Source organism: Pinus tabuliformis, chromosome 4_1 (assembly GCF_031772625.1).
Source record: "Pinus tabuliformis cultivar Carrire ecotype Pingquan chromosome 4_1, CPIR1, whole genome shotgun sequence".
NCBI lineage: Eukaryota > Viridiplantae > Streptophyta > Pinopsida > Pinales > Pinaceae > Pinus > Pinus tabuliformis.
The window spans coordinates 248,452,495-248,464,686 of record NC_142303.1 but is presented as its reverse complement, the minus strand read 5'-3'; the positions used below and the strand labels follow the sequence as shown (position 1 = coordinate 248,464,686).

General features: G+C 38.5%; 1 protein-coding gene across 1 annotated transcript in view; it reads right to left on the bottom strand.

Moving 5' to 3' along the window:
• The window catches only part of LOC149175203 (proteasome subunit alpha type-5), a 67,295-nt gene that overhangs the window by 37,810 nt on the left and 17,293 nt on the right, over positions 1 to 12,192 (bottom strand). The window contains exons 4-5 of the mRNA XM_089419544.1: positions 10,008 to 10,121; positions 9,817 to 9,918 (exon numbers count right to left, since the gene is read on the bottom strand). Coding sequence (XP_089275670.1) covers positions 9,817 to 9,918; positions 10,008 to 10,121 — 216 coding nt within the window. The remainder of the gene's footprint in view (positions 1 to 9,816; positions 9,919 to 10,007; positions 10,122 to 12,192) is intronic.

Genomic DNA, 12,192 nt, shown 5'->3' with positions numbered 1-12,192 from the left:
ATTTGGAAGTGGTAATATGTTGAAATTGGGTAGCATTGGGAGGTACTCTCACATGCCCTTGGTGCTAGGCTTGTGAGAAAGAAACACCCTTAAAGTGAGTGTGTGGACTTTGCCCCCAAGTTTGGGGTTTTGGACCTAAAGTGAGTGGGCTTTGAACCCAAGGATGTTATAATTTAATGATAAGGTTGAGTTGGAGGTTCCTTGAAGGACATAAGGGCTTCCTAAGTGTCCTAAGAGACAAGTATAAATATAGTAACCAATGGAGAGGCTAATGAACAAGAGCGTGAAGGACAATTTCTCGTGTGTAAGAAAGAAGGCAACAAAAGGAGTTGCGGGTGTGCCCTAGCTACAGGAGTGAGAGGACAAATAGTTTTGAAGGATGAAAAGAGGTCGTAGCTTAAAGGAAGCGAAGCCACAAGCAAGGATTAGTTGTTTCAGGTCTGTTGGTTGAATAAGGGTCTAGTTTTGGAAGCTAAAGAAGACCGCAGCCATAAGGAGGAGGTCGCAAGCCTAGATATGCTACCGATTGGCTAAAGGAGTAGCCAAAAGGAAGCGACAGGAAGGCTGAGATCCTATATTGACTGGTCGCAGGGCCAAAGGGCCACACGCTGCAAGAGGGCCGCAAACTGAAAACAAGCTCATGGGCCATTCAACAATTTCCATAGCTCATTTTCATCCTCACCTCTTGGCCAACAAAAAGCCCTTCAAGAGTGGATTTGCAACTAGTTATAGGTAGATCCATGGCTAATGAGAAGGCCAACAAAGCTAATCTTTCATTTCCCACCCTAGTTCTCTTCTCCTATTTTTATTTTTCCTCTTCACTTCATTTTTCTCCCTTTTCTTTCTTACATTTAACATTTAACATTTAATGTTTGGACTCAAATTATCTTTTTCTTATACCTTCATTAATTATTGAATTTCTTTTGTTTGTTGAGTCTTAGTACCATTCACTCGTGTTCAAATCTATTTCAGATCATCATAGATCAAATAGTCCAATTTACATGAATTGTTGTTGGATTTCCTATGGTTGCTTATGTAATATTCTAAGGAAAATTTTGCCCTAGGTTTTTCTTTAAACAACTAGGGTTTTCAACAACTTCCCTTAATGTGCAAAAAAATGAAATAACTAATCCAACATAAATATGGCCTTCAATAAACAATATTGCTTTTTCAACAACACGGCAATTCATACAGTGCATAACTACAATTCAATCATTCAAATATTCAATAGTAAGGATATAACTCGAACCCAACAATTCAAATAAAATCAATCTGTTCTAGTGTAGTTCCAAATACTTCTAGGCTAATTTCAAATTCAACAGAGATAATTAATATATTCCTTGTATCAACTGACTAAATTATACTAATTTAACCAGAGAGATTAATGATCCAGGTGGATGTTGGTGGCCACCCACCTATCCCACTTAGACCCCGACAACTCTCTTTCAGTTTTTTCAGTTTCCGTAATTGTAGCACAATTTACTATTTTTAGCAGTTTTTCGGGGCCTGAACTTCCGGAGCCATTTTGAGGCCCTAAACAACGTTTTTTGGGAAATCTGGGAGCAACATGGGTCGATGAACCGATGTTGCTCTTCCCAAAGTTGTAGTGCTTGAAAAGATCTTTCTAACGAGCTATTGTACGCGTCAAACGAAGATCGAGTGCCAAAGTTACGACCCCAAGAAGATGATCAACCAACTTATCCAAAATGGGGCCCACAATTTGGCATTTCATCTTCTAGGGTTAGGTTTTGGGATGTTAAGGGTTTTCCATTGTTTCTCAACAATAAATAGGCCTTCAAGCCTCATTGAAACACAGTTTAGAGGCATGTAGCCGCCACATCCCTTCTCAAAGATAAGCTACCATCACCCTAGCTGGTTTATTTCCATTTCTGTTTGTAAGCATATTTCAGTGTTTTACATTAATGAAATGAAGTATTATTTCCACTGCATCTCTGTGTATATGGTTATCTCGGTATTTTGTTGCGTTTCTGTTTAAATTTGGATCAGTGGTATCAGAGTGGTCTGCGTTTTCTCTGTTTTTCTTTGCATGTCCCCAACGAGATCGGGATATAAGGAGTTAGGGCTTGAACTGGTTGAACCTTTGCAAGACCAGCCTCGCAAATCCCGACAGCCTCCCATGGCAGATGAAAAGAAAGACGAGGGGGCATGAGATCCTATCAAAATCTTGCTCGAAGAAGCCCTCGAGCGGCAAAGGAACGCGATGATGGACAGCTTTGCCCAGATCCTTAAGCGGCTACCCAGAGGCGACACATTGGCTTCCAACAGCTACTATGGAAACGCCACACCCTTTCAAGTACAAGTTAATTTTGAAATCCCCATCTTCGAGGGTCAAATAGACGCAGATGCTATAGATAAATGGTTAAATGAACTAGATGGGTATTTTTTTGTTCATGAATTTTCCAGTCAGGAAAAGATTATTTTCAGTCTTCTCAAAGCAGCGCCCCACGTCAAGGACTGGTGGGAAACGTACTACGAGCAAAAGGATGAAAGTACGGGCTCACTATTTTCAGCCGCACCTGCTTGGAATTCATTCCGGGATGCCATCAAGGAGCAGTACTACCTTGTCAAAAGCTATGAGGACAAATACATAAAGTGGACCACGCTGTGGCAAGGAAGGACCAAGATGTGCCAGAGTTCACAAACATTTTTCATACCCTTCGCACACAGTTGGGTATCAAGGATTCTGAGTTGCATTTGGTACTCAAATACCACGGCTGCCTACACAAATACATCCAGGAAGAGATGAAGTTTCTGAACATCTCCTCGCTCGACACGGCCTACCGATACGTTGTCAAGATCGAGCAGGAGTTTAAACAGAAGAAGCGAGACTTTGGATCTGCGAATCCAAAGACCAAAGGACAAAGCCAAGGCAGGGTGACCCAAGACAGCCCGTCGAAGCCACAAGAAAAGAACAACACCACGAAGTCAAAGAAGGACACAAGAAAGTGGTGCGAGTTCCATAAGAGCCCCACTCACAACACAAGTGAGTGTCGGACCAAGCAGTCGCTGGTGGCCGAGTTGAAGGCTTCAAAATCAGATGCATGTTCCAACCCTGAGTCAGAACCCGACAAGGGGAATGGCAAAGGGAAACAGATCATTGATGCGGAGCCCAACGCCATTGTTGCCACCGCCAAGATCCAGAAGAATGAGCCTAAAGATCCAGAGGAGGGGGAGCATCTTTTCCACTCACAAATGTGGGTGAAGGGTTCGCCGCTGCAATTCATTGTTGACAGTGGCAGACAAAAGAACTTCATTTCAGCAGAGGTCGCGAAGCGGTTGGGCCTACCGACTACACCACACCCGCAGCGATACAATATTGGGTGGCTTCACGAAGGACGAGATCTCTGAGTCTGCCAGCAATGTCACCTTCCCTACAGCATCAAGCCCTTCACAAACGAGGTATTGTGTGATGTTGCACCGCTTGATGTTTGTGATGTCTTATTAGGCCAACCATACTTATGGAGGCGACATGTTGTGTATGAGTCAAGGCCTTGTGTTGTTATTATTTCTTTGGGTAATTCATTATACAGGATACCGGAGGTAGCCCCACCTACCGCCACCTCTTTGAGCAATGCTAAGAAATGTAGCAAACTAATCTCCCAGACTAGGAAATTCATTTTCTATTTGGTTTGCTCCCAAAGTAAGGGGAAGATCGTCGCCACATCCATGACCCCCACGAAGGGTTCCTCCACGCAGCAACAGCAACAGAGGGATACGGTCATGAAAGAACACATGAACAACTTCCCCTCACTCACAGGGACACCACACAAGTTTTAGGTGGGCGACAAAGTTTGGTTACATATGCAGAAAGAACATCTTACAAGAGCCCATTAGAAGCTCAGACCACTCCGACATGGTCCTTACAGCATTACCAAGGTTGTGGGAAACAATGCTTTAGAGCACAGCATTCCTCCATTCCTTCACCTGCACCAAGTGTTCAATGTGTACTGCCCTCGACCATGCCTCCCACCATTACTGGACACATCCACAAATGCATAACAGCTCACTAAGGACCAAGTTCAGCAGATGGAGGAACTCAACGCAATGGGGACCATTGCTTCCTAAGGGGGGAGGAATGATCTAGGTGGATGTTGGTGGCCACCCACCTATCCCACTTGGACCCCCACAACTGTCTCTTTCATTTTTTTCCAATTTCCGTAATTGTAGGACAATTTACTATTTTTAGCAGTTTTTCGGGTCCTGAACTTCCGGAGCCCGTTTTAAGGCCCTAAACGACGTTTTTTGGAAAATCTGAGAGCAACATGGGTCCATGGACCGATGTTGCTCTTCCCAAAGTTGTAGTGCTCGAATAGATCTTTCTAACGAGCTATTGTATGCGTCAAACAAAAATCGGGTGCCAAAGTTACAACCCCGGGAAGTTGATGTACCAACTTACCCAAAACGGGACCCACAATTTGGCGTTTCATCTTCTAGGGTTAGGTTTTGGGATGTTAAGGGTTTTCCATTGTTTCTCAACAATAAATAGGCCTTCGAGCCTCATTGTAACACAGTTCAGAGGCATGTAGCCGCCACATCTCTTCTCAGAGATAAGCTACCATCGCCCTAGCTGGTTTATTTCCATTTCTGTTTGTAAGCATATTTCAGTGTTTTACATTAATGAAATGAACTATTATTTCCGTTGCATCTCTGTATATATGGTTATCTCGGTATTTTGTTGCGTTCTTGTTTACATCTGGATCAATTAACTTCAAAACAAGCACCTGTCTAGCTACAGGGGTGGTCTGCAAATGCGGCTATAAGTAAGAATGGAGGGATCTGAGAGGTCATTTGACCTTGGTTCGTTCTTGAATTCACTCAGAACTCTTCAGATCTTTTCTATGTTTGCTTCAAGAGCCTCGATCTGCTTTAAACCTCTGTCTAGCCTCAATGGGGGTTCGAACCAGCTAAAAATCTCCTATGCAATCTTAGATAACCACAAAAAGGTTAACATTGCCCCCATCCTTCATTTTTTCCCTCAAAAAATATAATCGTTGAACTCCTAGAAAATTTCGATTTGCGTTGGATGGTTTCACAAGGTGATCTTCGCAAGGGTTTGACCTAAGGGTTTTCGATCTAGTCTAAAGTGCTTCGCTATGCTTCAATAAACTTCAATTTGTTCCAAGATGACAGCAATCGGTCAAATTAAGAGCTACTCTCAAATCTCTCTTAATTTTACACCCAAATTTGCCCAAAACTCCTTCGATTTAGCCACAGTGCCACTGTAATGCTCCGAATGTCATTGATTTATCACAAGTTTTGGCTTGTCTCTTCACAAGCCTCAAGAAGGATTCATTCTACTTGAAGTAATGCTCAAGATACCCTCGTTGATTCGTTCTAATTCAGGGAAAAAGACAGTTTCTTTTGCAGGTATGGTTACCGGTCAAGCTAGCTCTTCTTTGGTTTCATATAGCTCCATGCTGAAATATGGTTTTGGTCTTCCAATGGTTCAAGAAATTCCTTCCCTCAATGTTCCTATGAATCAAGAAGCTTTCTGTTGTGAAAAATATTTGCCAGAGATTGGCTTGGTTTGCAGGTTTAATGGGTACTAGTCGCGAATGGTCGATTTGCACAAATGGATCTCTAAGTCATGGAAGCCCCTTTTGACAAACAAATTGAACATTTACACTATGGCTCGAGGTTTTTTTGTTGTGATTTTTGACAATATAGAGGACAAGAAAGCCATCTGTGAAGTTGGGTCGTGGTTTTGGGGTACTTTTGGTCACTTCAAACAGCCTAGGACCCCCACTTTTGATCCAGTAACGGCATCTGTCCCCACAGCCCCAATTTGGGGAAAGCCTAAAGGCTTCCAAACCTTCCCTTGCATTTCTGAAATCTTACATCGCTTTCCTCCATTGTGATTGTGTTAGGAAAGTTTTATCGTCGTTGTTCTGAAACGGGAAAAAATTTCAAGACCACTCATGCCTGCATTTGTGTGGATGGACTTCAGCAAGGGTTTTCCCACAGAGATGAATTTGATGATTCCAAACTATGTTTAGGTCCAAAAGCTCGACTATGAGAATATTTCATTTCGGTGTAGAGAATGCTGTGAAACGGGGCATGTAAATAAAAACTGCCCCAAATGTTCTCAGAGTAGCAAAGACCAGAAAAAATCTCGAAGGCCCAAATGGTAGGAAGGAGCGCAATGTGATCATTATACAGTATACAAAGAGGAAGAGCTTCAGGACAAGAAGGAAGTAGATACGGCCAAAGAAATTGCATCTGCGGCAACAGAATCAAAGCAGGAAAAATCAAATGCCAATGTGGATCCTCCGATCACCAGTGTAGAAATTTTTGCTAATCTGTAGCCCTCCCCGTTTCAAGGTTTTAGCATAAAGTTTAATGCCTTCAGCCCCAAATAGTTAACTGATATAAACTTATAATGCTAATTAATTTACAACATTCAAGACTACTATACACTTTGCATTTTTTTTCTTTTGAGCTAATAAGAAAATAATAACAAGCACACACAGAATTTAAAACACTTCTACACAGTGAGTTTTGGTCAACAATGACCCTGGAAAAACACCACAGTGGGGAAAACCAGTGCTAAGGAGGAATTGATTATTAGCTTCTCAAGAAAAATTATTACAGAGATAATAGCAACAAATTTACTTATCTCTCCCTTGGAAAGAGTGCAGTCCTCCTCCTTAATTACTGGACCACAGACTAGCCTTCTTTGCTGGAATTTCGAGCCACATGACTGTGCTTTGACTGCCTTAAAACACATGCCAGTCAACCATGAATTTAATGCACTGACCTGCTAAAAATCAACGCTGACAGGCTACAAGCTTCTCCTTGTTTTGTGTGCTACCTGTGATCTCTGTTTTGTCCCGAAATTCACATTGGCAGCTACAGGAATGCCTCTAACTGTGCACAATGGGTAGACTAGCTGCTTGGACATATGTGCAACCTTTTTCTCTGCCTCTGCCACAAAAATCCTTCACTAGCAGCCCCTCCTTCAACCTAGAACTGAGTGTTGAAGTCTCTCTGTTTATCTCCTAGATTTTCAAGCTTCCTCCATAAGGCTTGAACTCAGCCTCCTAGAAATTCGGGCCTGCTGTAGCTTCTAGTTTCTCTGGTGTAATCTTTTCTCCTTCTGTTATTTTCTCTTCTTCCTTAGCTCTCCTCTCTTCTCCAAAATGTTCATGTGAAGAATGAAATGAGTTTCTCTTGCCTTTTCTCCCTTTTTGTCTTTCATTAGATAGGAGAAACCTACCCTATTGATCAAGGGCTGAGATTAGATCTCAGCGCATTAAATCAATGGTGGAGATCATTCCCTCACTTGACCCCCTTTTAATGTGGTCCCCCTCATTAATGACTGCTGAGATTAGATCTCAGCTCATGAGATCAAAGGTGGAGATCATTCTTTCCCATGACCCCCTTTTAATGTGATCCCCCTCATTAATGGCTCCTAGTCACTCTATAACTTTAGTTTTATATCTTATACTTTTTCTTCACATAAAGTCAACTTTAAAATATAAAGTGACTTTATTACTAGAAAGTACTATTGTACTTTTTGTCATAAAGTCACTTTAAGACATAAATTGACATTAATATAAAGTACCTGGTACATTACCACATAAAGTGACTTTTTCCTCTTGGCTTTAATATAACCCATAGAGTCCGATGCCAAAAAGGTAATTAAAGTGTCTTTCTAAGCAAAAAGGCTAATGCACTAGGAAACACTTCCTTGGTACCCTTAATAGGTTTAACAACCAATAAGGATTCCCCAGACACAGCATTAGTGAAAAAGCAGCAATCCCTCATGGAAAACAGATCTCCTCCAGAAACCACAAGGAATAATGTTGAAAAGGCATCTTCTTGGGTAGATCAGGCAGATGAGGAAGATCTCAAGAATATTATTGTGCACTTGCTAAAGAATGATCCACCAGAATTTGCAGATAATGTGGGTTGGACTCAAGTTGGGAAGAAAGGAAAAAGTTTTTCACCAAGAAAAACAAGAAGTCAAACTAGATCAAAATAAAAATAGTGAAAAATGGAATGTAAATGTGTCTGGATATTGGGGTTTTTTGGAAAAATTTTACTTGGAAAGAGACTGAAATTTTTGTGTCATGGGGAACTTGCTTGAGGGTTTGGATTGAGCCTCTGTGCTCAATCTCAAATTTGCAAGCCTTGGATATATCTAAAAAATGTAAATGGTTCTGGCCATGTATCCAGTTGTTTTAATACAAATGTTATCTGTTCCGTTTAAAAACAATGCTTAGCAAATGAAAATTATTTCCTTATCCCTTTCTCACAATGGTGTATTTATTAATTGGGTCATTTTTCTTTGATACAGAATCAAGTGACTGATGCAATTGTGAAGGAAAACGATTTCAACCAACCCTACCATGTGTCAAATTGCACAGGAAAAGGTGTGGAAATAAAGCAGCTTTTGTAAATGAATATCCAGATACAGCAATAGAGTACTGTCAGAAATTACTACTGTTACTGTTTGCTTTATTATCAGTAGTGTGGAAAAAGTCGGGAAAAAATCGGGATTAAATCCCCAAAATGCGATTTTTTTCGCTGGCCGATTAAATCGGCCAATTTTTTCCCAGTTGAAAAAGTCGGGATTAAATTGGGACTTTTTCCAAAAAATCGTGAATGATGTAGTTTCTTTAACGATTTTTTTTTTTTTGAAAAATCGGGATTTTATTTAAAAAGTCCGGATTTTTAAAAAAATGAATATTTTTGTATTTTTTTTAATTTTGCCGACTTTTTCAAAAAAACTCCCACCTTTAACGACTTTTTCAACTTCTGGACCCTTGCCAATTTAATCCCAACTTCGACTTTTTCCACATTGATGTATACTACTACTTTTACTGGAAATTGGCAGATTTAAAACAGACCCTGCTATCTAATATTTACAAGGTCTAACATCTCTAGCTAGTTGTCAAGAAACATTGAATCAAGTTTAATTTAGCCCAACTGCGAATTATGTCCTTCTCACAGTCAGATATGTAAATCAAATCAAAATACATGAAACAAAGGTAAAATAAAAATAAGTCTGAATAGATTTCTTAAAGTAACTCACAAGGTACTTTGTAAGAGCTCGATAATGTGCCCCACTTAAACAACCCATATAGTATTTATATGTCAGACAAAATTAAATAAAAATCGCTGAATGAATAAATTTAAAAACTCTAGATATGTTTGATATTTCTGGAAGTGCGTTGTGGGGTACTGAGAATTCTGTCCATCTCACGGTTAGATATATAAATCAAATCAGAATACATGAAACAGAGGTAAAATAAAAATAAGTCTGAATAGATTTCTTAAAGTAACTCACAAGGTACTTTGTCAGAGTGTGATAATGCGCCCAACTTAAACCATATATTTATATATGTCAGACAAAAATAAAAAATAGCTGAATGGCTAAATTTAAGAACTCTACATATATTTCATATTTCTAGGAGTACGTTGTGGGGTACTAAGAAATATTTACATCACACAGTCAGATATGTAAATCAAATCAAAATACATGAAACAGAGATAAAAAAAAATCAAAATAAGTCTAAATAGATTTCTTAAAGTAACTCAGATTGTACTTTGTTAGAGCATGATAATGTGCTCAATTTCAACAACCCATATGTTTGTATATGTCAGACAAAACTAAATAAAAATAGTTGAATGAGTAAATTTAAAAACTCTAGATATTTCCATTGTGGGGTACTTTCAAAGAGAATTATGATGTACACATGTAATCAAATATATCTATTCATTGACACAAACTAACTAGCATTATAGGTTATGGAACAATTCTAGTTTAATAAGAGGCTTCGAAGCAAATACCATAGAATCTTCATCACCTTCTCCAAATCGAAGTGCAAGATCACACAAAGCTTGCGTTGTTGACTCAGTGCTCATAGGCTCACCATAGGAGAACCTATGGTTCTGTAACAAAAATGTCCACATAAGCTAGATGAAGTATTGCATTATGTTTGTCTCGTGCTTAAAACTCTCAAGCAATAATCAGAATAGACCTGAGTTTCAACACGTGCATGTTCCACAAGTGTCCGAGCATCAGCTATCAATCCACTCATAGCACAACCAACATGTTCGTCAATCTCCATAATTTTCTCCACACTGCTTGGCTCCTGAAGGAAGTGCAGAGCGGGTTCTGTCAAAAGTTGAATATCTTCCTCCAGAAAATACAATAATATAAGAGAAGTTTAACAGAAGGAAGGGAACAAATTAGAAGCTGTATATAATATTGTGCTTGTTACTGAAAGTATGAAGATATTTTAGTACATCAAAAATGAAACTAGGGACTCTTCAATACAAAACACATAAATAATGGAATCACAGAGCAAAAGAAGAGTATGACAAAGTGGGCCTTCAATACAAAACACATAAATAATGGAATCACAGAGCAAAAGAAGAGTATGACAAAGTGGGCCTTCAATATATTGTATTGACACCAATGTTATATTTATCGTTATTGGCAATTTATCCCCGGGGGTCCAAAATTTTAATTATTGGCAATATTGGGGAAAATATCATAAATTATCAGGAAACTTTAAAAAATAAAAAAATAATCATTTTTTTCAATTTTTTAACTTCTAAAACAACATCAACATCAAACAAACACATTGCTACATAAATATGAAAATAAAATTGATATATAAGATGTATAAAATGTCAAGTGATAGTAGATACATCAGATATCGATATTGAAATATGATATTTGTCCCGAATCATAAGATCTAATAGAATGATACAAAATCATATCAAAACAAAAATAAATGTATCTCATGAGATGAATCATGGCAATGAAAACAACAGCTTTCCCCTTGTTTGCTTGATGGAAAATGGTCAATTCATCCTCAGCAATGTTATCAGAACTAGACCAAAAGATTGGTCAACCAAAAAATACATAAAATATTCAAATTTTGAAAAGAAAATATAATTCATGTGCATCCATATGAATCCAAATTATTATACACAAATATGCAAACTTTCTCATGTAAATAACAAGGGTGCATATAACCAAAATATCACTGAGTGCAATCCATCTCTGAATCGAAATAGATCAATAGAGAGGCTCTAAATGGCCTCCAAAATCCAAAGAAAACCATGCTACAAAAAATAGCTACATAACATCAAAATCATTGCCAATATTGGGATCATATTCATCAAGATCACCCACTAAACATTAAATTAAGATAGAAAAAGCTTAACATCCTAATCAATAATTTTGCTTGAGTGAAGTGTACATTTTTACTAGGGTCATGAAGCAGGAGCTCAACAGTCAATGCCACCAACATCGAGGTACATAGAGGGCTTGGTGATCTTGATTAAATGTTAGTTCCATACACTCGTACATCATAAAATCCAGTAGAAACATTGCAAACCCACCAACCCTGAAATCCTAAAGACTATTCAGTCTGCAGGATTTTGAGTGGGATCTAAAATTCTACTTTCTCCGTATGAAATCCAATGAAGTCAGAACCACTCTCAAACATCCTCAGTCAATTAATAGTAATGTTAAAAATTTAAGTAAAAGGATGTTTTTACTTTTATAATTTAATATTACCATTAACTATTAAGGTATGTTTCTCATGAGATGAATTTTGGGAAATGAAAACATAGATTTCCCTTTGTTTGCTGGATAGAAATAGAAAGAGTATCCTCACAGCTCAATCCCCTAAATCACTTTTAAGAAATTAGGGTTAAAAAAAATTAAATAAATGGTAATATGTTGAAATTGACAAACAGGGCAATAATTTTGAAATTTTTCGTGACAAGTTGTGGCAATAATTCTGATATTATCGCGATATGTGCAACACTGATTGACACCAGTCAATGAGATACAATGTGGGAGATTTGAATGACAAAGCATCTGTTCCTGCGTAAACAGACCTTCCATTATATGCATACACAGGTGAAGAACCAGAAACAACAGAGCTTAACTATTCAAGGTATAGAAGTTAGTCTGAGATGTTATTATATCCGCACTTTTAACCCTTACAATTTTCTCCTTACCTGTCAATTCTAAAAATCTCGGATAGATATTAGCTCTCTGTCTCCAATAGTTTATATTTAGCATACAACTACGAGTGTATATTGCAATTAACAGGTCCCTTTACCTGGTTGCAACTACCAAGCTCCAAACAAATTTTTACTGGAATTTTGAATAATGGATGCCTCCAAAAAGAAACAGGGACT